Genomic DNA, 26,486 nt, shown 5'->3' with positions numbered 1-26,486 from the left:
ATTATTAAGATTCTTCACATGTCTTGTGAAGAGCAGAAACACATTGGGCTCCAAGTAAGATTAATAGGATTCAAATAAACTGTAACAAAGTCCTGCAAATAATTGAGTCAATGTATTCAGGTGAAAAACTACTAAAGTACTGAGTAACTGTTGATTAAATTCAGAATATTTAATTCAAGTATGAGAATCAACGATACAAAAATATAAATAGAGAATGTGCAAAACCAGCCTATTTCCAACAAGAAACAATAATGCATTTAACCCTTCTGCGGTATTATGTCCAATCCTGTCCAATTTTACATCAAAGGGAAAGCATCGAAAGAAGACAGTAAGGAGCTGAAATTTCACCTGGATGGCAACAATATGTTAAAATTTACCATGGCATGACCACAGTTATCACACCGGCTTGAGTACAAAAATGATGTAGAGGAAATTGACCCCAAAATGTTTATGTAGTAATAAAGGATGCCACAAACAAGGTCTGGTGCTCAAATATTTATTACGCATTTCAATGTATTTACACAAACTCAACAGTTCACAAGTACAAAAAAAGGAAATTACACAACAATGGCAAACTGCAGTGCAAATGGACATTTACAGTAGATGATGCATGTCGCAAAATATTCATGTTAGGTTGGAGACTCAATTCAAATGTCCATAGATGTGAATGAACACAAAATATGGGTTCAAAAAAAAAGAAAAAAAGAGTTGATACATTTTTCATCAGAAATTAAGAAAAAATACAGTTAGACTCCTGATTTTCTAAACAACTACAAAAGATTTTTTAAAGCATTATCCTAACTAAAACAATTTGATTTAAAGCAATTTCAGTCACACTTTACTAATAAGTGCCCTAACTTTTGTCATTTTTTTTGCAATACAAAACAATATATTTTGAGGGGAATTTCTTCCTCAGAAAAAAGGATAAAAGTAAGCGAGTCAATGTTTAAAAAATGCAAATAGGTGGCAGATCGGTAAATACCACAAATAAGCAAAAATCTGCTTGTAGGTGAATTCACAAATATGCTGGGGTCAACTGTATTACCAAAAAAAAAAAAAAAAAAAATCTCCAATTTACCATAAAATATTCACTGTTTGATACCCATCCTCACAATAATGCCACATTCTAGTCATTTAGAACCGATTCCACCTTCAGTGCCTATCTCGGTACAGTTCTGATGGCATAAACAGTCTGTTTGCGGGTCCGCAGTTTAAATGTACTGCCGCGGTGAGTATCCGGACGGCGCCGCATACGGCTTGGTGGGATAATAGGAGCCGCTGGGGGTATAAGGCTGGCTGGAGGCCGGCGCGTAAACAGGGGTGTACGCGGACCCGTTGGCGTACGGGTACGGCGCCTGGTACGCAGGGTACAGGGGCCTCTGCGGCGGGCACGAGGTGGTGAGGATGACGCCGCCCACCAGGAGGATGGCGGCGGAACCCCAGCCGATGTAGATGGAGGCGCCGATCTCCCTTCGCTGCGTGCTGATGGTCAAGGGGTTCTGGAAGTCGGTGATGGTGATGGTGGCCGACCACGTGACCGGGATGAGGACCAGCACGGCGGCCAGGATGAGAAGGCAGCCACCGATGATCACCACCTTGGACTTGGAGGCGTCCTTGGTCAGGCAGCTGGTGCACTTGGCGCCAATGAAGGTGATCATGAAGCCGATGAAGCCGAAGACCAGCGAGATGATGACCAGCGCCCGAGCCGCCTGGAGGTCCGGCGTCAGACTCATCACCGACTCGTTGAGCCTGCACTGCATCTGGCCCGTGCTCTGCATGACGCAATTCATCCACAAGCCGTCCCAAATGATCTGGCCCGTCACGATGTTGGCGCCGATGAAGGAGGTGACCCTCCACATGGGGATGCCCGTGGTCACCGCCACCCCCACCAGCCCGATGAAGCCGATGATCTGACCCGCCGTCTCCTTGCCGATCTTCCCCATGGCCAAGAGGCTGCGTACTAGACCGATTCGACGGTGGGAAGCCGGAAGCCGCTTCTCTCTCTCTCTCTCTCTTCTCTTGATGACCGGGAGGGGCGTTACCTTGCTTACAGTCGTCGAGTGAGTTCTTCCTGCCAAACCAGATTCTCCTCTCCCAGTCACAGGAGTGGCATTGAGAGAAAAGCGCGCCTTCGTGGGTGTTTACGACTCTGTGATGTCAAACATTTCAGCATGGTTGCGTTATTTACGTGCTTGGCCTGAGACAAGGACATCAAAGCAGAACTTAAAATAATTTGGACTTTTGTTTTACACTGGCAATGGTTGTGCTTTGGTTATATATATTAGAGCAGTGGTGTCAATTTTTTTTTTTTATTTTGGGCCGGATTATAGTGAGAATTTCTGTCAGAGGGCCAGAATGAAATACATTTTAATGAATTCAAATACATTTTAAGTGTGTTGATCACACATTTACCAAGATTTGATATCAGAAGTCGGCAAAAACTTTTCAAAAGAGATTTGGAGATTAAGAAAATGTTTGTTTTTCCTCCCCCCAAATTTTTAAAAGTTAAAGGCAACTTGCATATATTTGTATTTTAGTCCTGAAAAAACCTGAAGTCAAATCAGCATTTCAAGGGCCACAAAAAGTGAGGCGGCGGGCCGGATGTGGCCCCCGGGCCTTGACTTTGACACCAGTGTATTAGAGGAATGTACCTCCAACAAATGATAATTCGGTACACATCTTGATACAACATGATCCAAGATGGTAGATTAGGTTATCAAGTGGAAATTACATTTAGTTCAATTCAATGTGTTACAGTTCAATATGTTTTTTGTCATGTTTGATAAAACATAACAACAAAATCTCCTAATGTCATTCTATGGCCAAGGGCTTTAAATATGCAAATAAGCATACATAGTACACATCAGCAATTTACACATCAGAGTACATTTTGTATACACTTTGAGATTTTAATAATGTATTCCGCATTCCCATTCCCAGGTGTGTGAAGACACAAAACCAATATGACTCCTTGTGAGACAATATTTTCCAATCGCATGCTAACAGTAAATCAACAGTCAGCGACCAAAGGTTTTTGCACATGATTTCAGTTGATAACGATTGGCAGCACCTGACAGGATGTTTGTCATCAAACATAGCACGCTGCCGCTAGGCATTAAATGACACTCGAGTTTGGTGTTTACACAAATTTGTTTCATTTGCTTTCGTTTTAAAGTGCCTGAGTCACCAAGAAAATACCAGTAAAATATGTAAAACAGTAGCATGAAATGCAGTAGTCCTGATTTTGAAAAATGACATCTGCATTCCAGAAAGGAAATGCAGAGGATAAAAGTTGTATAGTTTTGAGAAGCAATACGGTGGTAACTTTCATGAAACAAATCAGTTATTTTGCTGGGAAAAAAATGGCTGGATGTACTTTTGCAGTCATCACATGCAACCAAATTGAAGAATTCATGATGGCTTTATTTACAGAAATCACCAAAGCTACACACAATATCAAAGTGCGGTTTAATCCTAAGCGTTGGGTTTTCAAAGTAGGGTTTGTTCGAAAGAGCAACACAAATAAGAAAAAGATGGATGGAGGGTAGGTCAAACATAAAAATCTTGGACTATATAACATTGAAAATCAGCGTACAATCAAAAAGTGAATGCATTTTATGTGGCTGGCACATTTTTCGACTTCCAAGTCCCCATTAACAACATCTCACACGTATTCTCTCGAAGTGGACGTCGACTTCACGGGCACGAATTTGGGGACGCGGTGGACGTTCTGGTGGTGTTTGGGGGGGCAGTTCCAGCACAGCAGCCCCCCGCCGATCAGCAGCAACACGCCAGCCGCCCAGCCCACGTACAACGCCGCCCCCAGCTCGAATCGCTGGGCCTCGATGACCAACGGGTTGTAGAAGTTGGTGACGATGGTGTGGGCCGACCACGAAACGGGAATGAGGCACAGGAGGCCGGACACGATGAACAGGATCCCGGCCAGGATGGACGTCTTGGCCTTAGAGGACTCTTCCTCCATGCAGTTGGTGCACTTCCCGCCCACGATGGACAGCAAGACGCCAAAAATGCCGGTGAGAATGGAAATGATGATCATGGCCCGGGCGGCCTGTAGGTCCTGCGCCAATGCCAGCATGGAGTCGTAGACCTTTTGTAAGAGTTGAAATGACTTCAATAGTAATATCCAGAAGAGTGGGACCAGATTTTTCATAAGTTGAAGACAACTTGCAAGTTTGGTATTTTAGCCAGAAACTTGATGTTAAATTAGCATTAAGCGAGCCACATTAAAGGATGTGGTGGGCCGGATCTGGCCCCCGGGCCTCAGGTTTGACACCTGTGCTGTAAGTGGTACAGAAAATGGACAGCTGAAAATACATACAGCTGTGTGTGTTTTCTATTACAGTATGTGCTAGTAATAGCATTGAGCTAGTATAAATAAAGCTAAACTATGGAGTTGTAAATAGAAAAAGTGTAAATCTCTTTGATGTTTAGTTTGACAGTAATATTCAAGTGGGAGTGGCAATAAACAAGTAGAAACCACTTTTTTTTTAATCAAATTTTCAAAGTTTGCCAAAGTTCTACTTGCTGGGTAGTGAATGGAGTTGAGATTACTCTCTCAGACTGTCCTCATAGCTCAATTAACGCTTGCATGTTAAAACAAAACAAAACAAACAAACAAACAAAAATAGCTGAATGACAACTCGCAACCCATAAGTGGGGTCAACTGTGGCTTCGCTTTTACACATTTATAGCCTATTAGCGTTTGAATTTAACATGATAATACAGTATTACAAAATATCCCAATGTGCTTGCTTGAAAATAATGTTATTATCATCAGGAACTTACTTTCAACTCAGCCCAAATTTTGCAAATGTCACATCGTAAGCCAAATATTTGCATTGCCATATTTCAACATTAGTGGAAAACAATGAAAGAAAACCCGTTGCCTTGATTCAACCTCTGCTAATTACTGAAAACATAGTAAAAAAAAGAAAATGAGGCAATGATCCTATTAGGCTATCGATATGTGCGACTTCCAGTTTCCTCACTACCTATTTATGATTGTAGAAATTTTCCACTAACCTTGCACTGCATCTGTCCCGTACTCTGCACCACGCAATTCATCCACAGGCCCTGCCAGACGGTCTGCGCCGTAATGATATTGGCCCCCACGAAGGCCGTCACCTTCCACATGGGCAAGGCGCACACCACGATAACCATCAACCAACCCACCGCCGCCGTGAAGATGCCGATCATCTGAACGCCCTGAGACACCATTTTGCTGGCTAAGGTCCAGTCAAACAGACGAGCGGGATGACCCGAGCTTGTGATTTTATACTTTTCTGTTTGTTGTGAGAAGCGGCAACCACGACAAGAAGGCTTGTGACTACGGAATCCAGGCCTGCCTATTGGTTGTGGTGAGTTTACACAAAAACACAGGTCTAGTTACCTTCAGTGGTGCTGACCCACCACAATTAGTCCAAGGTCAGAAGGTTTGCGTTATTGTTCTCAAACGATGGGTTAAATATAACTTGCTGTCTTCGTGTTTGGTGCTAGGTTTCTAGATATTTTTCCAATGACCCTTACAATCCTCTTTGGGCTTTGAATTTCATTATTTATGTTCAAAGGGGGTAGCATGGGTCAGCAGTAGCGGACTAATTTCCCAACCGTAAAGCTGTGGGTTCAATCCATCTCACTGGCAACCATGTTGAAGTATCCATGAGCAGGATAACTATAGTTAACTATAAAAAAAAAAAAAAAACACTTTGAAGATGTATAAGTCAAGATTCACTTTAATTGAATTGCCCAAAGATGCCACAAGAGGGCAGCTAAGCACTACTTTTGTCAACTTGGAGGAAGTACAGTATTTAGGTCATTTAAAAATATGTAGGTAACTTTTATCAATACAGTATTTCAGTAAAACGTTTCACTGTACAGCTTTAATTTTAGGCGTATAGTTTTTCAAATATTCAAGAGAATTGAGGTAACCTTTAGGCAATGTTTTCTACATTAAGGATAGTAAGCTTATGTTGGAACATTTTGAGGTGGTACTTGGGGAGAAAAGTTTGAGAACAACTGATCAAGAGGTTAATTCTTTTTCACTTGGGCAATAAATTAAAGCAAAAACAAAACAAGACCAACGGAGGGATACAGATAATCTTTATAACAATTTATTTACAAATTCTGTGAAAATGAAACATGAAATGAAACAGTGTATAAATATAGAAATGTTTAACCAAAGAAAACTGTAACATGTTAAATATCTTGTCTGTTTCTGGTCAAGAAGCAAGGTCAGGTTCAGGTCAGCAGGTGCAGGCCGTTATGTGGCTGATGAAAGTTCTGGACATCCCTCAAATGTAGTCCTTTGGCGCAGACGCTCGGCTGGGCGGGTACTTGGTGGGGTAGTCGTCCTTGGGTGGGCAGTTGGCGCACAGGAGGGCGCCGCCTATGATGAGTAGGGCCGAGGCCCCCCAGCCGATGTACAGGGCAGCGCCCAGTTCCCTCTTCTGTGTGCTTACGACCAGTGGATTGTTAAAGTCCCTGATGATGCCGTGTGCTGTCCAACAAACAGGAATGAGGCACAGCACCCCCGCCAAGATGAAGACCACACCGGAAGCCACGCAGATTTTGATCTTGGTTCCCTGGTCCCGCACGCAGTTGGTGCACTTGCCGCCCGCCAGGCACAGTAGCAACCCCAACACGCCCAGCATGACGGAAATGATGGTCAGGGCCCGGGCGGCCTGGAGATCTGAAGTCAGGGCCAGCAAGGAGTCGTACACCTTGCACTGCATCTGACCCGTGCTCTGGGTCACGCAGCTCATCCAGATCCCCTCCCATACCACCTGCGCCGTAATGATGATACCGCCTATGAAAGCCGTCACCTTCCACTGGGGCAAAGCGCACACCACAATGGTCCCAATCCAGCCCAGGGCGCACAGGGCGGCGCCCAGCATCTGAAAGCCCGCCGAAACCATGTCCAAAAACTAATTGAGGTTGTCTTGAGTGTTGCTGCTTGAAGAAATGCTGAGGTGAGGCTCTACTGCCTCTTTTATACACTCATCACACCTATCCGCCGTGCCCCTGGGGGCATGTGTCATCACGTCAGGTGTCTGTTGCAAGTGGCCACCGTATGACTCATTTGTAGACGCTAAAAAAAGACTTCAGCCCCATTCTTGGGCAGGGATATGATACTAGTTTTTTACCATGGATAATGTACTTACAGTTGCAGGATTTTACATGGATTTTATATATATATATGTATAAATGTGTGTGTGTGTGCTTGTGTATATAAAACCAGTCCAGGGTGTCCCCGCCTACTGTTGGGAGAGGCTCCATCTTTTTATATATCTAGATATTTTATATAAAGTATATATATATATAATGTCTTGCATATGATTTCAAATATTGCAACTTGAAACAACTTGATTTACAGTGACATGTCTAATTATGCAATAAAAACCTAAAGCTACTGTACACACAATGCATAATTAATTACATTTTTTTTGCACCGAACAAATGCACCTTGTTTTTTTTTTTTTTTTTGATAATGGCAGCATGCAACCAAATGAAGACATAAACTCAATCTGACCTGTTGGTGAAACTTCAAGTAGATGGTTACTCCAGTGTCGGTCTCCAGTTATGTCGACAATGAAGACCAGCGGTCCCAAACGAGAGGGAGTGCGCCCAAAAATGAGTCTATGGTCAAGAGTGCCGCCCCGGGAATCGGATGAACCACAAATGAATGGAGGCAGTGTCCCGGAGCCCAAAAAAAAATTGGACTACAATCCCTCTGTTTTATCCACACTGGGATCGTTGGACATATTGAGTTGCACCAGGAGGAATGTCCACAATTAATACTTTGAGGAGAGATGCTTTCAGGGCACAGGAGAAAGCTCTTTGCGCATTTATCTGACTGTTTTTTGAATGAAAAGCTGAGGAAGGAATCAGTGCTGAACAATGAATCAAATTCAAACTAACAATGCAATGCAATTTTTTTAGCAGATACTCAACGAGTGAGCAGAAAACACTTCAACTATATTTTGCCAGTTACAATGTAAACTAACCATAAAACATAGGAATTACACTTTGTGCATCGCAAAGAACCACAAAGATTGCCTTAGGAAAGTCCACTTCACTAAATACTAACAATGAAATATGTTACTGACATGTTTAAGGTTAACATCTATAATCATCTTTCAGAACCTGTGGCCAACTCTGTTGGTATATTGGAGTTTAGAAGAAGAAGATGTTTAGAAAACTCCTTCCTATGGTTAACACACTATTAGTAACATTTAATAAAAGTACGTCATCATTTATTATTAGATTTCATTAAAAAAAAAAACAACAACAAAAAAACTGTAACCATGGCAAAGGGGCATTGAGAACCGGAGTGACGAGTTCAGCTTTGTGACCCACTGCTCCATCAAGTTTACCGATACATCTCCAAAAGGAAAAAAAAAAAACCCAACCCAGAAACTAAACAAAACAAACAAACAAAAAACACAAAACAAAGCACCATCAAACCGGAAGCGCGTTGTCACATGTTATGGTAACAAAGCAAGTAGGAATAGCACGCATGCACCCACACACGCACACACACACACACACACACACACACACACGGATCTATTGAGTTTATGGTCCTCTGAAATCAAACAAAGGCCTTCACTGCTAAAGCCTGAAGGGACTTTCATAGGTGTAAATCATGTGCTGACAAGCAAAGTGATGTCATCAGAGTGAGACTGTTGTTCAGGCCCAGTCACAGTTTCATTATGCAAGTGCAGTTTTGAGTCACACACGAAAGCGGAAAAAGGAGCATGGATTGTGAACAAAGGCGTTTTTGGTTCCTTAAGGCAGGGGTTCTCAAACTTTTTGGATTCAGGGACCCCTTTTAAAAAGCGAATTGCAAATATTTGCAAAAAAAAAAAAGCCAAACCTAAGTGCCCTTTTTATTCAGTAACATATTCAATTTGACAACAAGTCTATTTGTTTTTTGTTTTTTTTTACCTGCACGGAAATTTAGAAAATAAAAACAATAAAAACACCTTCTGATAACAAACCAGGTCAATGTCCCCCCAAAAAGTTTGCTGCCAATTATTTCGTCAAAAGCAGCATTATAAAATAATTTGCTGGCTTCATCACCTCTTGGCAGGCGATTGAAGACACAAAACGCATTTTGACAAATTTAAAAATGATGACATTTTTAAACGAATATACTAAACCGGTTGAATTGGTTAGCGCCAAAAAACAAAGACTCAGTCGAACAAGGCACAAATCTGTAACTGTTAAAAGATAAATTAAATCAGGCCCGAAAAAACAAAATAATTTCTCAGACCCCGTGCCGTCAGGCCACGGACCCCCCGTGGACCCCACTTTGAGAACCATTGGCATTATTGCTTCAGGAAGACTCTTCCTGAAGTAATAATGATTCACAACACAAATAAATTATAACTACGATCCAACTTTAAGATGAGAATGCATTACCGTATTCAGAAAGTGAACTTTTTTTTTCATGAACTCAAATTCTTTACAGTTTTATTTACTACTGTGACTCATCCTTTAAAAATTGGCAATTTTTTACTCCCTCGGTGACATGTTGATGTTTTCAAAGACTGGATGTTTAAAAACTTCTTTTTCATTTTTTATTCCACTTGATCTTGTTTTTGCACTGAATTGTTGACGGCCTTCCATCAAATGCCTGAAGATTACAGCAAGCGTGAGCCCAAAAAACTGTCATGATTCATGTTGTATTTGGATTTTGATCTTCTGCAGACTCGCACTTGTCTGATAAAGAAAGATTCCATGGAGAACATATCCAGTTGTGAAATAAATATTTTTGCATCTTTATTAGTGCGTTGCTTTGTCAGAAGAAATGCGCCAACCGTCTGTTTGAGAAAGGCCGCTTTGAAGTTGAAGATGTTCAGAAAAGTTTGTAATATATATTTATGGTGCATTTGTTGTGAAGGTGAAGGGGTCGCGTGGCCTAAAATCTCCGCAAACGTAAATAGAAGGTGATCATTGGCCAGAAAGATGCTAATCATATTTGTGCTGTGAATTGAAAAGGGGGTGTACCAACTAAAAGTGTGGGAGAGGCTACTATAAGATGTGTGTGTGTGTGTGTGTGTGGGGGGGGGGGGGGGGGGGGGGGGGGGGCAAACTGACAGGCACCCGGAAGTGCGCCAATAAAATTATAAACATTTTAGTTATGTCTGGGATAGAGGGGGTGCACCAACTCTGTCAGGATTTTGCAGTCAACTTGAAATCCTCCCGCTTTGGTTAAGTGGTTTTTAGGTTGGAGAGATGTTGGTGCTGGGTCTGGTTAGGATCGCCGCTTGACGTTTTGATGGCGGTAAAAGTGGAAGCCCATAATCCTGTCAAGTGAATGTCGGAGACTGCGTACTACTCAGCATCCAAATATTTGGCGCGATATTCATATTACGGGGCCTACTTGCTACAACCATGGCGGTCACCATGTGGTTACCTCGCTCGCTTTATTGTTCTGAGGTTTGGTGTTCGATTATCTTAAAATGCAGATTGCATCCTGTCTTCTGTGTCAGTATGGCGAAGGCATACATTGCCAATTGATTTCTGTTGATGTATAATCGGCGAAGAGGGAGCCAGGGGGCGAAGGTTAAGAAAATGATCACCCTGACTGCTGATCCACGGCGACCTTGGTAAATGAGAAGAACGCTCTTGATGACACATAGTTCCCCTTGCACAAAGAATACTTTGACTCATTTGCAACAAAGTCCTAGTATGGATGATAAGTTCTTTGTAAGAGCAGCATAGAATGTCTGCATGAAAATTGGCAAAGCATACAAGGCCATGTATTGTTCTTTTTTTCCCATCCGAAGCACACAGATCTCATTCCAAGAGTGATTCAGCATTTTGTCACATTCATACTCCTTTTTGAGGGAAAGAGCTTTATCTACTGGACCAAACATCTTCATGTGCTTATGTGAAATGGTTATTGTTCATTTTCAGCCATCTTTTGTATCCAATTCATTGTGAGTCTTGGCTACTGGTTAAGTTACTTGTTTTGTTTTGTTTTTGTCCAATCAGATTTTAGCTTCAAAATGTTTCCTCGCAAATAACATTAGCCCAACACTTTCAGGGTCCCAAATACTGACGTCAATACCAAACTCCCCCCGCATTTTCAATTCATTTCAATTCTTCAATCTTCAGAGTGACTCTGGTATTTTTTTCATCCTTTGATTGGTTTAGCTCTCCCTCTTATTGGTTGATCTTAAATAGCGCATGAAGAATTTGATTTACAGAAGTATAGCTTCTATATCCGTCGGGAAATATTTCTCAGCATCCTTCAACGCCAGCTTCACTCCACCTGGCGTTGACTCCACCTTCAAGCCGTATAAAGAAGCTCAAATCAGTTTCTCCCTCAAGTGCGTCTCGGGATCTGCGACCGAGGGGATATCATATCACCTGCGAGGCGGCACACACAAAGGGTCTTCTCTCCCTAAACCATGGCTTCTTCCGGCGTGGAGATCCTGGGCCTGACACTGGCCGTGGCGGGCTGGCTCGGCGTGATGGTGGCGTGCGGCCTTCCCATGTGGCGGGTAGCTGCTTACGTAGGCCAGAACGTGGTGATGTCCCAGGTGATCTGGGAGGGCTTATGGATGAACTGCTCCGTGCAGAGCACAGGACAGATGCACTGCAAAGTCCACGACTCCATGCTGGGGCTCCCCCGGGACCTGCAGGCGGCCCGAGCCTTGGTGGTGGTCTCGGTGGCGTTGGGCGTAGCCGGCATCGCCGCGGCGACGGTGGGGGCTCGGTGTACCGACTGTAGCCGGGACGAGAGAGGGAAACGCCGTCTGGCGGCGGCAGGGGGGCTGGTCTTGACCTTGGCGGGGGTTCTGGCGCTGGCGGCCGTGTCTTGGACGGCCCACGCTATCGTGTTGGGCTTCTACGATCCGCTTCTGGAGGAGACGGGGAAGCGGGACTTCGGCAACGCGCTCTACTTTGGCTGGGCGGCCTCTTGCCTGCTCATCCTGGGGGGGGCACTGTTGTGGTGCACGTGCCCTCGGAGAGATGCACGTGCCCGTAGGGGTTCTGCCCAGGTGGACTACTCGGCTGTGTCTCCGCATGGATACAAGAGACGGGACTACGTGTGATGAAAGTGTTTCCAATGTGACCAGCAGGGGCGAGTAATGAGCAGCGGGTCAACGTTTGAAGGATGTGGGACATTTTATTTTCGAGGGGGGTGGGGAGGGGGGCATGTTTCTATGGTGGTGGGTGTCGCTTTTTTGTTCGAGGAGAATGAGAGCCTTTCAAGTAAAGCAACAGATTTGAAATGTAATGGTCATTTGGGCTAATGATATCCAGTGGTGCCTTGAGATAAGCATTCAGTTCATTTCATATTTCAAGTTATCTTTCATCACTGAAATTCCTTAACTTGAATTTTTTAAAATTATTTTTTGGGGTAAAAAAAAATAGCACTGTAATATTTTATTGATTAGAACATACACTCTGGACATCAATTAAAAATAATGTTATGGTTTTTGCCACATTTTTGCAATTCAATGCACATTGTGCTGATCCTCCTGCTGGGCACAATTTGGCCACATGAGGGCAGTACAGGTTATAGATCAGCCCACAGTAAGCATAGTAATAATAGCCCCTCTATGCAGAGGGCAAAAAAAATGCTTGCGAGTACTGCATTACTTATGTTCAAATTTCTGTTGCTTGCCCACATTAGCCTCCCAATGGTGTTTTCCATTATTTTCTTATCATTACAGTGAAATATTAAGGTTGTATTTTGTCATGCGCGAATGGATGTTTTAAGGCAAATGTGATTGTAGTAGACAGAAATATAATACAACTGTCAATGGTAGCAATTAAATTCATGTACTCCTATACTATCTATTTAATTCTGAACTAGTTCATGATAGTCTGCATTAATGATCATCTGTATCATGATAGTCTGTGAATTTCCCTACGGGGATGAATAAAGTATCTATCTATCTATCTATCTATCTATCTATCTATCTATCTATCTATCTATCTATCTATCTATCTATCTATCTATCTATCTATCTATCCATCCATCCATCCATCCATCCATCCATCCATCCATCCATCCATCCATCCATCCATCCATCCATCCATCTATCTATCTATCTATCTATCTATCTATCTATCTATCTATCTATCTATCTATCTATCTATCTATCTATCTATCTATCTATCATTAAAGTCACTTCCGCCATGATAAGCACCTGTGTGAGTTATTTTGAAGAAAGTGCGCACATACCAGCTGCAGCCCCCAACATGAGATATTTAGTTTCGGGCAAAACCTAGCAAGAAAACAAAGGGGGGCTTGTTGGCCTCGTCTTCCTTTGTGACCTGTCCTGAAACCCAGTCTGGGATAATCAGCCGAACGTGCAACAGAAACCCTCACAAAGACTTCATTGATCACCTGGTCTCCTCAATTCCATCAAATGTGCGACTGAGTACAATTCTGAAAAATAATCCGTAATTTTTTTCATTTCAATATTGCACAAACTGAGGTTCTCTAGCCATGTGTTTTAACAAGCAAAAGCGAGTGATTCTGTTTTACCTTAAAATATTTACATATTTATTTTACATTAATGTTTTGGTCTTTTAAATTTCTGCTAATTTTTAGGCAACCATGAATTATTATGAGGTTTTTGTGAAAATTTGCATTCAGTACACTGTGATATTGATTTGAATTTGACAACATTTTCACTCCAACTATTGATTGACCTACAAAGTGGACTCAAAACAAACAAGAGTGGCCTACTTGGCTTACTGTTTTTTGGAATTGGTGTTCAGCAAACTAACATACTTTAGATCCACTGTGAGGTTGATCAGTGTACTGTTTTTCTTTTTCCAAATATTTGGGAACATTTGTCACTTAAGGTCTCTTAGATTAGAGAATGTCACACTTCTAGAGTACTTACAATAGAAATGTTTTTTGTTTTTCTTTGAACATGGAGTGGTGAGCATCTGTTACTCTTGAAGAATCCTCCAACAATTCCACAAAGTTACCTATTTGTAAAATGAATACATGAATGAATGAGTCACTCGAGGGATCAGACAGGATCCACAAAAAATAATAATATGGCAATAGGAACAGAACGATTGTAATGTTGTTTATAAAGAACAAGGCTGTCGGATGCATAAAATGACCAGAGTGCATATAAACCTTTAAAAACATGATGACCTTCAAAACAAGGACACTGATAAGACCCCCACTTGTCCTCCCACCACCAATCACCATTGTGGACATAGGTAATTGTCTGTTTACTTGCTGACAAGAATTATGTGTACATTTAAACTTTTCCACTGAGGAGGAAATTCTCTTAAAAAGATGTCACACTGACACGTCACTTCATTGGTAACACAAGTTTAGTGAGTGTATATTTATATAATAAACATATTCTCCAATCTGTTACATTGATTAATCACCTGAAGAATCAGCTGATTTTTTCCCAAATAATCAATAACTGCTTGCATGTGGTCTTTTAAACATCTATAAAAAGTTTGTAGTCATTCGAGTCTGTTTAGCTAAATGCTAACATATATGGAAAACAGCATTTACATGCTAAAGGTTGGTACAAATATAAAACAATTGAGTGACATATTTAGACAATGAAGCTATCCTCAAAAGTATATTTTTAACCTCATCAAAAGAAACTATTACAAGAATCATTCACAATAGCAGTAGTGGAAGATGATTCATTTGCGTCTGCATGACTATTACATACTGTACAGTATTACTGTATGTACTGTACTATATATTGTACTGCCTCCTGGTGGCCAAGGCAGGCATAAATTTAAGCATGAAATCATGGTATAAAACCTGCTTAATTCTTTACATTCAATTCAGTTATGTTCTTACTCTGTTTGGAAACTACGGTATTGTAGTGCCCTCTCATCCAACCACACACATGCACATGTGCGCACACACATTTTTTGGTCTTGTTTGGAGGGGATTCTGGAACATTATAATGGCATTTGAATATAAGTGTTGGAATTCATTACTCTATTGCTGGAGAAAATGGCTTCTATAGCGGTTAGAATGACCTGTGTCGGTCAAGAGGTTTCGTCTGCTGAAACAGGAGAAGTCAGCGCGCCAGACATCCATGGGTCCTGATATTCACTTTTAATCATTCCTCAGCCGGTTTTTGACCACCTCTGTTACTCTTTAACCACTCCAGATCTGAGATAGCCTCTTTGTGTGTACTCCCCCCTTAACCAAAACAGGTGGGAGCGCTACCGAGGAGTTGAATGATTAAGCCCAGGCTGATTTCCTGAGCCAAAGCTGCTGTTTTTTTTTAGATGCGCCACCACAGACAGTTTGAATTTTGAGACTCCACCTTCTGCCAGCTATATGAGCGATTTGGCTCGTTGACGGCACAACGGGAAGATCGTGATTCGGAGAGATGCCTTCGGCGGGACTCGAGATACTTGGCTTGGTGCTGGCCGTCCTGGGTTGGATTGTGGGCCTGACATCATGCGTTTTGCCCATGTGGAGGGTGTCGGCCTTCATCGGGTACAACATCGTGACGGCGCAGACCATCTGGGAGGGGATCTGGATGAACTGTGTGGTACAGAGCACGGGACAGATGCAGTGTAAGCTCCATGACTCCATGCTGGCCCTCCGTGGCGATTTGCAGGCCGCCAGGGCTCTCACCATCATCTCCATCGTTTTGGGCCTGGTGGGCATCCTGCTAGCTATGATGGGGGCCAAGTGCACCAACTGTGTGGAGGAGGAGCGGGCTAAAGCTCGGGTAATGATCGCGGCCGGGGCGGCCTTCATCCTGGCATCCGTGACCCAGCTCATCCCGGTGTCGTGGTCGGCCAACGCCATCATCATGGAGTTCTACAATCCCGTCATCCCCGAGTCCCAGAAGAGGGAGATCGGCGCGGCTCTGTACGCCGGCTGGGCCGCCGCCGCCTTTCTGCTCCTCGGCGGGTGCATCCTGTGCTCCAGCTGCCCCCCTCAGCCCGAGAAGCGGTACGGGCCTCCATCAAAAATCATATACCCACCCAGCAGATCCATCCACCCAAGCAGCTATGAGCAGAGAAACTACGTCTGATGTGGCTTTTAATGGACGGTTTTGAAGTTTGCGCACTGTGCTCCAAACTTCCTGTTTTTCATTCTTTTAGCTATGGTCTTCTACTGAATATTTACGATTCACTCTTGGTGAATTTGCATTTTTGACCTAGCCTTCGTTATCCGTTGGGAAAAAAAAAAAAAAAAAAAAAAAAAAAAAACCACTGATTACCATCTTACAGGGAAGTGTCAAGGTCATGGATGTCAAGTTAGTATTTTGGTGGCCATCCAAAGTTGGGTCATTTTTGTACATTGGAAAAAGTGTCATTGTAATTCCAATTCATTTTTTATACGCAATCAAATGATGGTCTTGTTGTCAAGTTTTTGAAGTGTTTTGTGATCATAGTTTGTGGTATACTCCAAGTTGAAACTACAGTAGGGATGCCCCGTCACTGATACTGCATGTCTATAATCAGGCTAAAAAAATGAAATGATACAGACTGACACAACTTTACTGGGTTGGCATACCTTCCCGGCAGACGGAGGTGTTTCAAGATAAACACAGACGAAAACACTTTGTTATCTGGCTACAAATTTTGCTCTGCGAGATGGATGAAACTCTGCTCGAGTATCAACTTAAGTTAAAAATGCCATTCTTGGCTCCGCTACGTCCCAGCCAAACGCGCGTTATATTTCAGCGGAGCTGAAGCTAGGATCAAAACAAGTTTGTTTTTGAGCAATATTTGATAATAATTAAACAGATTTTCATCACAATTACAAGATATATTGACAATAATCTTACTTTGGATAGGTGAATCTTTAAATATAAGTCACTGGTACTGCTACTCGGTATGAAAAAAGGTGTACATTGTAGTCCTAGTTTAAACTTTTGTTTAAAAAAACATGAACATTTTGGGAAGTGTCATTCACAGTGTCTTTTTGTTATTGGTGGAAGTGGTCCTTATACAATTTATTATTTTACTATCATAATGTTTTGGAACCAAATGAAAGAGTTGAATGTACATTATTCTTATTATTATGTTGTATTAAAGATTTGTTTGGATGGTTGGACGGTTGAATCTTCGTAGTTGATTTAGGATCGTTTGCAATTGAAACGCTGGTAAAAATACGTGTAAAATCTGTCTGATGTATCTGAGATTAGAACAGTCCTTTGTTGTTCCGTTGACATTTTGAAAGAACTAAATTCTGCCAACTTAGTTGAACCGTTTGTGAAAGGATAACTTAATCAATCTAACTCAATCGACGTTTTCTGATAAAACTTTCTGTCTGGAATGCAAACTGGCTTTTTCATTCTGACGGAGGGCCCTTCAGACATACTTTCAAATGAATGGAGGCCTCCACAGCATCAGAGCAGCCGTCTAACTGCCTGTTTGCTCCCAGATAACAAAAACGTCCGTCTACTTCGTCAGCTTCTTAAACAAAGGACTTGCTTCATGGTTAGCGAAAGGAAGAGGGTGAGGGGAGGACAGAAGGTAGCCGTTGATGGTGGCGGCGGGGAGGGGGCACCATTACTACAGAGACGGTCATTGCGCCAAAGAATTCCAAGGGCAGACAGACAGTCATTAAAGGCCATCAAACACTGTTTGCTGGCAGGTGAATGCTCTAGTGACCGGGGCAAGTTTGAGAAAGTTCCAGAGTCCTTCTGCTACATGGATGCATTCAAAATAAACAGCAGAACATGTTGAATACCTTCTAACCCAAGTGAAGGACTTCAGTCTTCATATGTTTGCTGCCTAAATCCCAAACCAAATTGAAAATAAAGCTCGCTTCGTACTTCTTCACTCGCAACCAATCAGATGCTCTCTAGGTGGTCACATGTTCTCTTGGACAGTTCAGTTGTGTTTAACTAAGATACAGGAAATTCGAGCGGCACGACGGAAGACTGGTGAGCATGTCCTCTCCGTGGGTTTTCTCCAAGTACTCCGGTTTCTTCCCACATTTCCAAAAATATGCATGATAGGTCAAATTGAATGCCCCAAACTGACCTTACATCAGCTTGTGAGTGTAAAATATTGTTTGTCATTGTTTGCTCTGGGATCTCCTGGCAATCATAAGGGGTCTCCCGCCTACTGCCCTAAGACAACTGGGATAGGCTCCAGTACACCTGTGACCCTCGATCAGCATAATGAATGGATGGACAGCAAATGTGCTTTTCATGAATAAAACTTCAGCATCTTTAATTACTCATTTATTTTTACAAGGTGTAAAAGGTTTGAGAACAGGTTAAAAAAAAAAAAAAAAAACATAAAGTCCTGAACAAAGTTATATTTTTTTGCTCTCTAAAAACGATTTGATTAAAAAAAATCGTGTCAGCAGCAGACTAACGCAACTATTCAAGTTATTATTTTTATTGAGTCAAATCATTTTTGTTTTGACCCAACAGTTTTCAAGTGTATTTTTTACTGATCTTTTCTACACCCTAAAAACAACTATTTGGTTAAAAATAAATAAAAAAATCTGTTCAAAAGGCTACCAAAACAAACTTTTAAATGATGAATTTAACCCAGGGTTTGGCAACCTGTAACACTCAAAAAGATGTTTGACTGTGTTGCACATAAAATTCAAAGATTTAGAGCCACAAATTCTTTTTGACATCTTAACAAGTGAAGATGAAAATGGATATAAAAATAATAAAATGTTGTAGTAATCGTCGTATTCATGAAATTAAAGCCAAGCCTAAATAATACACCTGTAGCCACCCAAAAATGCAACTCAAAAATGACATCCCTTTTATTGCTTGTGGTTCACGCAATCAGTCCAACTGAATTCAGAACTATTTTACTTAATATAAAACAGAAATTTTAAAAATACTGGACCAGCCGATTAATATTCATGTTACCAGCCCAAAGTTGGAAAACACCATCAAATTCAAATGTTCTCATACACATTGAAAGGTCAAGAAATTCAAGCTATAAACACTTGAAAATACAAGTCATTGAAAGTCATTCAAATCTTTTGTAAATGATTCCTTGGCATGTTGCTGCACAGTCTGGATGACCAGTATTCATGTATTCATTTGCAATGGGGGGGGGGGGGGGGGGGTGATTAAAAAGCAATGGATTCGAAGGTGTTTCTAAAGTTTTGACTCATACTGACATCGAATGTTTAAAACAAGGGTTATTTCAATGTTACAATTGCACCATAAACTTCGTTTTTACAAATAATTTAAAAATACATACTGTAAAATGAATTTAAACAAAGTATTCGTTATTTTCCAGTCACATGGAGCCACAGAAGTATAAAAGAGCCACAAATGATTCAACCCAGTTGATTTCTTTTTTTTTTTTTTGTATAACAGCATTTTGAGTCATCTAATTTTGAGTAAAACCTTTTTAACCGACATGTTTCACAATCCAAAAACAATTGGTAAACAACCCAAATCAGGTCAAAAGTCGACCGACCCAAACTTTTTAGAAAGTTTACGTTTTACTCCAAAAGTTAAGTCAGTTAATTTTTGACTCAGTTCCGGTTGCTTTTGACTCAAATGATTTTCGAGTGTGTGGATGTCATATTTATGTGACATTATACATCCAATAATATCAGACTATCATCCAGCTAAGGCCGGAAAGAGAATCTTAATGAGAAAATGTTAACCTATTGGTAGAGTGCAAACTCATTTTTTGAATCATTCCAAATTAAGAAGATTAATCACAAATTCCTTTTGTCTAATCCAAAAGCTCCATCCCATTGACAACAATGTGAGGACCATTGATTGCTCCAGTGATGTCCTACCTCTGAAATTATACTATGATAGGCTCAGTGACCAAACCTGTGATTTTCAGCTTAAAACCATCCCAAATGCTCTAAGCCAAAGTGTTTATCTGCCTTCCACACTTGCTATGTGATAAAAGGTCTCATTGTGGCCTCGAAGGCCCATTGTGAAAGCTGAGAGGGGAGCCTCTTCTTCTTGCCGTCTTTCCCTGCCCCCCTTCTGCGGTGATGTCAGCTCCTCCAAGGACTCCTCCCATCCACCTGACCCTACTTTATAAAGCATAGTGCTCCCGTCTGGGCCGCTCACACACATACAAACACACGCACACACACAGTGCCAACTTCTTCAAGTTTCACGTCGGTGGAAGAGCCTACAGGATGTCCGTCGGCCTAGAGTTGCTGGGCATCTCCCTGTGCATCCTGGGATGGATCATCGGCATCGTGGCGTGCGCCCTGCCGATGTGGAGGGTGACGGCGTTCATCGGGAGCAACATCGTGACGGCGCAGATCATCTGGGAGGGCCTGTGGATGACCTGCGTGGTGCAGAGCACGGGCCAGATGCAGTGCAAGGTCTACGACTCCATGCTGGCGCTGTCGCAGGATCTGCAGGCCGCGCGCGCCCTCACGGTCATCTCCATCCTGCTCGCCATCATGGCAGTGTTGATTGCCATCACCGGCGCCAAATGCACCAACTGCATTGAGGAGGAGGCGTCCAAAGCGAAAGTGATGATCATCTCCGGGGTGTTCTTCATCGTGTCGGGCGTCATGCAGCTCATCCCCGTCTCTTGGTCGGCCAACACCATCATCCGGGATTTCTACAACCCCTTGCTGACCGACGCGCAGCGGCGGGAACTGGGCGCCGCGCTCTACATCGGATGGGCGGCCGCCGCCCTCCTGATCCTGGGTGGCGGGCTGCTTTGCTGCTCGTGCCCGCCCAGCGAGGCCCGCTACAACAATTCCCGAATGGCATACTCGGCCTCCAGGTCCGCGGGGGGCCAGGGCATGGAGAGGAAAGACTATGTGTGAACAAGGACGCGGACACAAAAAACTGCAAAGCCGTCTCTCCCAGGAGATGATGAAAAATATTCAAACAATCGTCGCTTGATTTCTGTACATTTATAACTGTAAGTCTCATGTGTGACTTGCTTAATACTCACTAATGACTGATTAGACCAATGCTTCCCAACGTTTTTGGAGCCGTGGCTCATATTTTGGGAAAATCTCACAGCACACCCATTAAACTTTCATAGAAACTGGCTGCATTGAGGTGAAATTAAAAGAAAGCTACTTTTTTTAGAAAAAATTACAATAAACTTACATATCGATGACTACAATTAATCCTTCTGCCATCTAGTGGAGGTGCATTTAATTGTTCTGTCTGTCACTTATTGGAACCTCCCATACGGATTTATAAGCATCGATTTTGAAATTTCAGTGAACCAAATGCACCTTTTCTAAAAGCATCGACAACCATTTCGAATCTTCAATGAACCGGACCTCAATTTTGAATCCCTGCTAATCGAACATGTTTGCGCACTGTCTTTAATGCACCGTTTCCAAATGTATATTGAGCCAAGGCAGATTTATCACATTTGAAAATCCTCATGGCACTCAACCAAACAAAATCCTAACAACAAAATGTCCTACATAATAAAATAATTATTCCTGAGTGTGAAACCTGGCCACGTTACATTTAACATGAAGCTATTATTCTGTTGTGTGGAAGGCAACGGTTGGATACACAGGTTAATAATACCTCTGACATTCAGCAGAAAAAAACTTTCATAGTTCTGCCGAATCCGTTTTTAATCACTTTTTAACATTGTGGTTCCAGAACAAATGCTTCTTAAAAAAAGAACAATAGTTGAATTCTTAACTTTTTGTGTGCCACAACTATGACTCCTGATTTTGTATTAATTTTGTTGTGAACATTATATTTAACAATTGATTGCAGGGACAATTATGTACATGTCATAATACTGTACACTAACGTTTTTACCCTCATAACTCTATTGAGTTGCTTTGCCTTAAGAAACAAACTGCACAGACAGAAGCGTCTGCCTCTTTGCTGAAATTAAGAGCCAGACATTAAGACGTTGCCTTTAAGTTTCCAGAATGTGTTCCAAGATAACTTGAAATAATCCAGCGGGGTTATCGACAAGGATGTGTTTAATAAACAGAACAGTAAGAGCGTCATTCGTCAAATCTCATAACACAAGCAGTGTGATGCAATGTGCACCGATGTCCAAACCACAAACACTGTCCACCATACAACTTTTCTGTTCTTGTACATCCTGACAATAAACATCCTCATGTTTTAATTAAGTTAATATGCTTTTCTGCTTGAATTTGACCAACATTTCTGACATTCAATAGTGAGCAAAAGGTTCGGTTAACAGGCGCTGGAGTATCCGCAGCGACCTTTAGTTTTATGTGGCGATAAATCATTGGGGGCGCCTACTCAAATAAAGCACTTTCATTCAGGGAAGGCGAGCTCATTTGCAGAAAGAGCAGCAAAATAGGGCGCTCAAGTAAAAAGTAGCGTTACTACAGTAAACGCGAACAAATTAAAATGAGAAAAGGTTATTTTGATGAGAGGATCTTTTGAGTGCTAAAAGCATTTACAAATGCAAAATACAGTAATGGTCACATGGATAAAACAGACATAGTAGTCTACAGTCATTACAGCAATAGAAAAGAAGACAAAGGCAATAATGGCTGACAACACTTGAAAAGTAATTTAAAAACATAGATAAAGTCAAAGTAACATGAGTACACGTAATCCAGCTCTTTTCAAATGTGCTAAGATAATAAGAATTCCGTTTTGATAGACAGTTAGAATTATTAGTCTCTAGGCTTAAGTGAAAGGGTTAAATAATTAGAACCAGATCCCAGTGTGATACAACCACAAAAATTAACGTACAGTACAGTATGTTTAATTACTTTAAGGTGCCAGAAAAAAGAAATCTTAATTTATGTAATTTTAATATCGTATTCTGAAACAGTTGGGAATCCCATGAAATTGTGTCCCTAATAAAGTGGCCTGTGAGCACATTTGTGGTTTGAGCCAGCATATCACACCCAGTGAGTGGCGAGATTTTAAAATATTAATGTACGACTGATAGGCAAGTGTTTCGAGTTACGTTTGTATATCGGTGTCACCGATACAAAGACTCAGAGTGACGTGGCCATTGTAATTAAAGCTACGCCACAACATCAACATTCCACAGCCAAGGAAATTAATCAGTCAAGTACAGTAACTGTATAGCTGCATAAATATATGCGTATTTACGCTAAGAATTAAACACAATGCATTACTGTTGCATGTTTTTGAACATTAACCTGATCAAAATAAAACGTACAACTCAGGTTCAGCATCCAAGAACAACTCTAATCCCAATCTACACACAGTGTATAAAACAATCTATTCAGTTCACTATACATTATGCAATCACAATTCCTTTATCAAAATGTCTTTTATCATTGTTGAGCAAAACCAAAAAAGGCAATATAATACGTATAGATAATTAGAAAAGTATTTGGTAGACGTAGACAAAAATATTGCAGTGGAGTATAACCACGATGTATTATCATACGTTCACATTTCACATATACTGTATTTCAATAACTGAAATGACTCACTTTCAGTGAATTATGTAAATTAAAGATTTTGTAAAACATAAATGAATTGATTGACATCAATAATAACACTTTAGCTTAGCTAGCTTCATAATAAGTACCCACAATGTACCTACATTTAGTGTATGCAACTTTTGTACGTACTAGCATAGCGGTTACCTTTCGTAATTAGCATTAGCCTCATGCTAATTGCCAGTTAGAATCGTTTACTCATTTATCACAATAAAATGTCATACAACATATCAAAAAGGAGTTAACCATGAATAGAACTTTGTGAATGAATAGAACTTCTTTAACAAGACTTAATATGGAAAAATATAAGAGCACAACCTTGAAGCCTGTAATCCCTGGCCCACAAGGAGGTTTAATCCAGCCTGAAAGATGATTTTGAAGCATAAAAAAAAAAAAAAAAGTGGAACAGTACTGCAACTAGCATTGATGTTAGCAATAGCATTTAGCGTCATCATTCTGATGCTGACAATGCTAACTTACTTTAGTCACAGCTCAGCAGTTGGCACCCAACGGTTCTGTGTTTGATGTGACATTATTATTTCTTTGTGAGTTCTCATCTTCGTCTGTAATGTACATCATTATGTGGGTGCCACGCAGTGTCCAAAATGAGACACCATAGCACCAATATACAGTATTCTGTTAAAATTCTTTGTACTTCACTGTACTTCTTGAAAAGAAGCTGTACAGCCACATTTTGATAAAGGCATTTCCTTCTACTGGACTTTTATATTACTTTGTGTTCTATTCATTTATTTATTTAAGGCATTCATTTGTAATACACACACACATGCAAGCACGCAAACATACCTCCTTTGCTTGTTTAATTTCCTGTCTTTTGCCTAGCCGCTGACTGGAGTCGGACCCCCAGGCATGTTTAACCAGCCTTGAGCTAATCATTGACTCACTGCACAAAATACAATTAAATCCCGACCAAACTTAGAAGCACAATTAAATTACACACATGTATTATATTTGGTGTTAATTTAACCCACATGATTTTAGTATATCTAAAAACATCTGGGTCCATGTGTTCTACTTATTTTGACAAGGGTCTGGTCACGTTAGGCTGGCTCTGGCCAAAGAAGTGTGCTGACAAATAGTCACATGACCGAAACTGGGGAATGTCGAGAGCCGAGAGGTTGCCTGGCACCTGAAGTTGGAATGAATAGGAATCCCCCCCGCACCCCCACTTCAACTGCCAGTGAAAATACACAAGCACACTGTCTTCTCACGAAGCTGCAATAAACGTACTCATCTGCAACAGCTACTGCAACTTCATGCAACTGAAGTCCTAATTCTTAATTTGCTATCTTGATTTGCTAAAGAAACAAAATAACATCGCCGGACTAATGAATATCAAAGGTGCTGCTGTGTTATAACAAACATATTTTCATTTCAACACAGGATCAACACACAATAGACATATAATCTAAAAATGATCACAGGCATGCATTCTTTATCATCAGCGAAGAACAACTAATACTAATGCAACATACTGACTAGTCACCATCTTCATATCCAGTATACACATGTGTGTTTTACAGTACGCACACAAGGCCAAGGCTGAAATGCCAGGAGGAGCACAGTCTATTGAATCAAAGAAAAAAAAGTAGCGAAAGTCATTCTTAACATTCTCATTAATTGTCATTACTCTACAAAACGAGAGTGCTGTTAAAGAATGCTATTATTCATTTTTCCTTTTTGTCCACTGTTGTGTCAACTATGGCTCAGCAAAACAATCAAGTTAGTAGCATCCCACAACACGAGACGTCGTTTGAAAGGCCAGGATGTCTTCTACTGAGCACACCAGGATTCATTAGACTAGCTTGATTAACTCAAACAATTTAGAGCAAAAGCAAATTTCCACTACGGTAGAGACACATGAATAGGTCTTAGGATATTTTACATCAAAACAAATTTTGCCTTGCCATCTTGGGAGCAGTCTTTCCAAATGTTTTGTATTATAGTGACGTTATCTATAGACACGTCTCTGTCTCCATACAAAAAACATTAGATTCTGTTTTTCACTCTGCACTTAGATTGACCACTGGAGAAAGCTACTCCACCCATCACTCCAGAGATATGCACTGGCTTGTTTTCATTTACAGACTAATGAACGGCAACCTACCATCAGAAATGGTCTCGAAATAACCATGACTGTTTTTACAGTTTAAAATAACCCAGAGTATGATTGTGTTGAGTGAAACTATTTTTATTTTTTGACAACTCTAATGTGTGTGGCAGAGTTGTGTGCTGTTGTGTTGCCTTTGTGTATTGATGGTTTTTGTAATTGCAATGAGAGAGTAGATTAGTGCATATGTCCCTACTGAAGACCCAAGTATCAAAGAAAGGGCCAATCATGGGTGGGTCTTTTATCTCAGCACTACAGAGGCACATGTGAGTTAATATCTGCTGATAACGCTTCATGCAATGCAACTGTAACAATTTAAATACAGTTATTGGCAGTACATGGAGCTAAAAGCGAAACCTTATGTATGTTTGAAAGACTACAAAGTGCAGACAAAGAAGGGAGGGCAGAACAGTGTGTCGACTTTGTTGGGTCACATTGTACCGGCAACCCTTGTGTTACTGTGTGTGTGTTTGTGCTGTCTGGGTGTGCTCTGGTGGAACGGTGGGTCCATTAGCTCAGCACTACAGAGGCACATGTGAATTAATACCTGCTGATAACGCTTTAGGCCAGATGAAGAGAGACATAAAAATCCCTCCCTTAAATTCCAGCAGCAAGCATCAAATAGATAGGAGCCCAGCGCTGCGACGCTCGGGTCAGGACAGAAGCTGGACTGAAAATCAGGATCTTGGTGTTTAAAATAAAAAAAGAAAAGGCCCGACCTTGCATAGTAGGCACTGGTGGATATGAAAATGCACTCACAATACTGAGATTGAAGCAAAATCAGTAAAAGATCTCTGACGCCCACTAGCGGTCATATACATATCAACACTACGTAATCCAGTTGAAGAAAAAACAATGGGGCTTGCAACATTATATAGTGGGTGATTTTTAAATCCAGACATCTAACTTAAACCAGTAAATGTGAACTGTAACAAGTTGTACACTATAAGAAGCTCATATAGTATTACTTTTTTT

At 41.3% G+C, this 26,486-nt stretch overlaps 6 protein-coding genes across 6 annotated transcripts; 3 read left to right on the top strand and 3 right to left on the bottom strand.

Moving 5' to 3' along the window:
- Window positions 1–480: 480 nt before the first annotated feature.
- On the bottom strand, window positions 481–2,058 carry cldnf (claudin f). The gene has a single exon (XM_088428321.1). It carries the CDS (start codon window positions 1,941–1,943, stop codon window positions 1,212–1,214), a length of 732 nt encoding a protein of 243 aa, XP_088284447.1. The 5' UTR covers window positions 1,944–2,058; the 3' UTR covers window positions 481–1,211.
- An 826-nt stretch (window positions 2,059–2,884) lies between these two features.
- LOC148415929 (claudin-4-like) lies at window positions 2,885–5,283 on the bottom strand. Its single transcript, XM_088428322.1, has 2 exons — window positions 5,044–5,283; window positions 2,885–4,108 (listed from the first exon to the last, which is right to left on the bottom strand). Exons 1-2 carry the CDS (start codon window positions 5,236–5,238, stop codon window positions 3,665–3,667), a joined length of 639 nt encoding a protein of 212 aa, XP_088284448.1. The 5' UTR covers window positions 5,239–5,283; the 3' UTR covers window positions 2,885–3,664.
- A 925-nt stretch (window positions 5,284–6,208) lies between these two features.
- LOC148415928 (claudin-4-like) lies at window positions 6,209–6,976 on the bottom strand. Its single transcript, XM_088428324.1, has one exon. It carries the CDS (start codon window positions 6,933–6,935, stop codon window positions 6,312–6,314), a length of 624 nt encoding a protein of 207 aa, XP_088284450.1. The 5' UTR covers window positions 6,936–6,976; the 3' UTR covers window positions 6,209–6,311.
- Window positions 6,977–11,426: 4,450 nt separating this feature from the next.
- Window positions 11,427–12,098, top strand: LOC148415927 (claudin-9). Its single transcript, XM_088428325.1, has one exon. The coding sequence runs from the start codon at window positions 11,442–11,444 to the stop codon at window positions 12,087–12,089; it is 648 nt and encodes a 215-aa protein (XP_088284451.1). The 5' UTR covers window positions 11,427–11,441; the 3' UTR covers window positions 12,090–12,098.
- Window positions 12,099–15,190: 3,092 nt separating this feature from the next.
- On the top strand, window positions 15,191–17,076 carry LOC148415926 (claudin-4-like). Its single transcript, XM_088428086.1, has one exon. The coding sequence runs from the start codon at window positions 15,384–15,386 to the stop codon at window positions 16,038–16,040; it is 657 nt and encodes a 218-aa protein (XP_088284212.1). The 5' UTR covers window positions 15,191–15,383; the 3' UTR covers window positions 16,041–17,076.
- Window positions 17,077–20,016: 2,940 nt separating this feature from the next.
- On the top strand, window positions 20,017–22,059 carry LOC148415925 (claudin-3-like). Its single transcript, XM_088428087.1, has one exon. It carries the CDS (start codon window positions 20,108–20,110, stop codon window positions 20,753–20,755), a length of 648 nt encoding a protein of 215 aa, XP_088284213.1. The 5' UTR covers window positions 20,017–20,107; the 3' UTR covers window positions 20,756–22,059.
- The last annotated feature ends 4,427 nt before the right edge of the window (window positions 22,060–26,486 follow it).

The sequence above is a fragment of the Hippichthys cyanospilos genome, chromosome 11 (assembly GCF_059441005.1).
Source record: "Hippichthys cyanospilos isolate Australia breed blue-spotted pipefish chromosome 11, RoL_Hcya_1.0, whole genome shotgun sequence".
In the NCBI taxonomy this organism is placed as follows: Eukaryota; Metazoa; Chordata; class Actinopteri; order Syngnathiformes; family Syngnathidae; genus Hippichthys; species Hippichthys cyanospilos.
This window is presented reverse-complemented; position numbering and strand designations above follow the sequence as displayed.

Bases quoted from the DNA above. Each gene is read 5' to 3' on its own strand.
- cldnf (XM_088428321.1), bottom strand. From the start codon at position 1,943: ATGGGGAAGATCGGCAAGGAGACGGCGGGTCAGATCATCGGCTTCATC.
- LOC148415929 (XM_088428322.1), bottom strand. From the start codon at position 5,238: ATGGTGTCTCAGGGCGTTCAGATGATCGGCATCTTCACGGCGGCGGTG. The intron at 4,109-5,043 runs GTTAGTGGAAAA...CTCTTACAAAAG, and splicing joins CGGGACAGATGCAGTGCAAG to GTCTACGACTCCATGCTGGC.
- LOC148415928 (XM_088428324.1), bottom strand. From the start codon at position 6,935: ATGGTTTCGGCGGGCTTTCAGATGCTGGGCGCCGCCCTGTGCGCCCTG.
- LOC148415927 (XM_088428325.1), top strand. From the start codon at position 11,442: ATGGCTTCTTCCGGCGTGGAGATCCTGGGCCTGACACTGGCCGTGGCG.
- LOC148415926 (XM_088428086.1), top strand. From the start codon at position 15,384: ATGCCTTCGGCGGGACTCGAGATACTTGGCTTGGTGCTGGCCGTCCTG.
- LOC148415925 (XM_088428087.1), top strand. From the start codon at position 20,108: ATGTCCGTCGGCCTAGAGTTGCTGGGCATCTCCCTGTGCATCCTGGGA.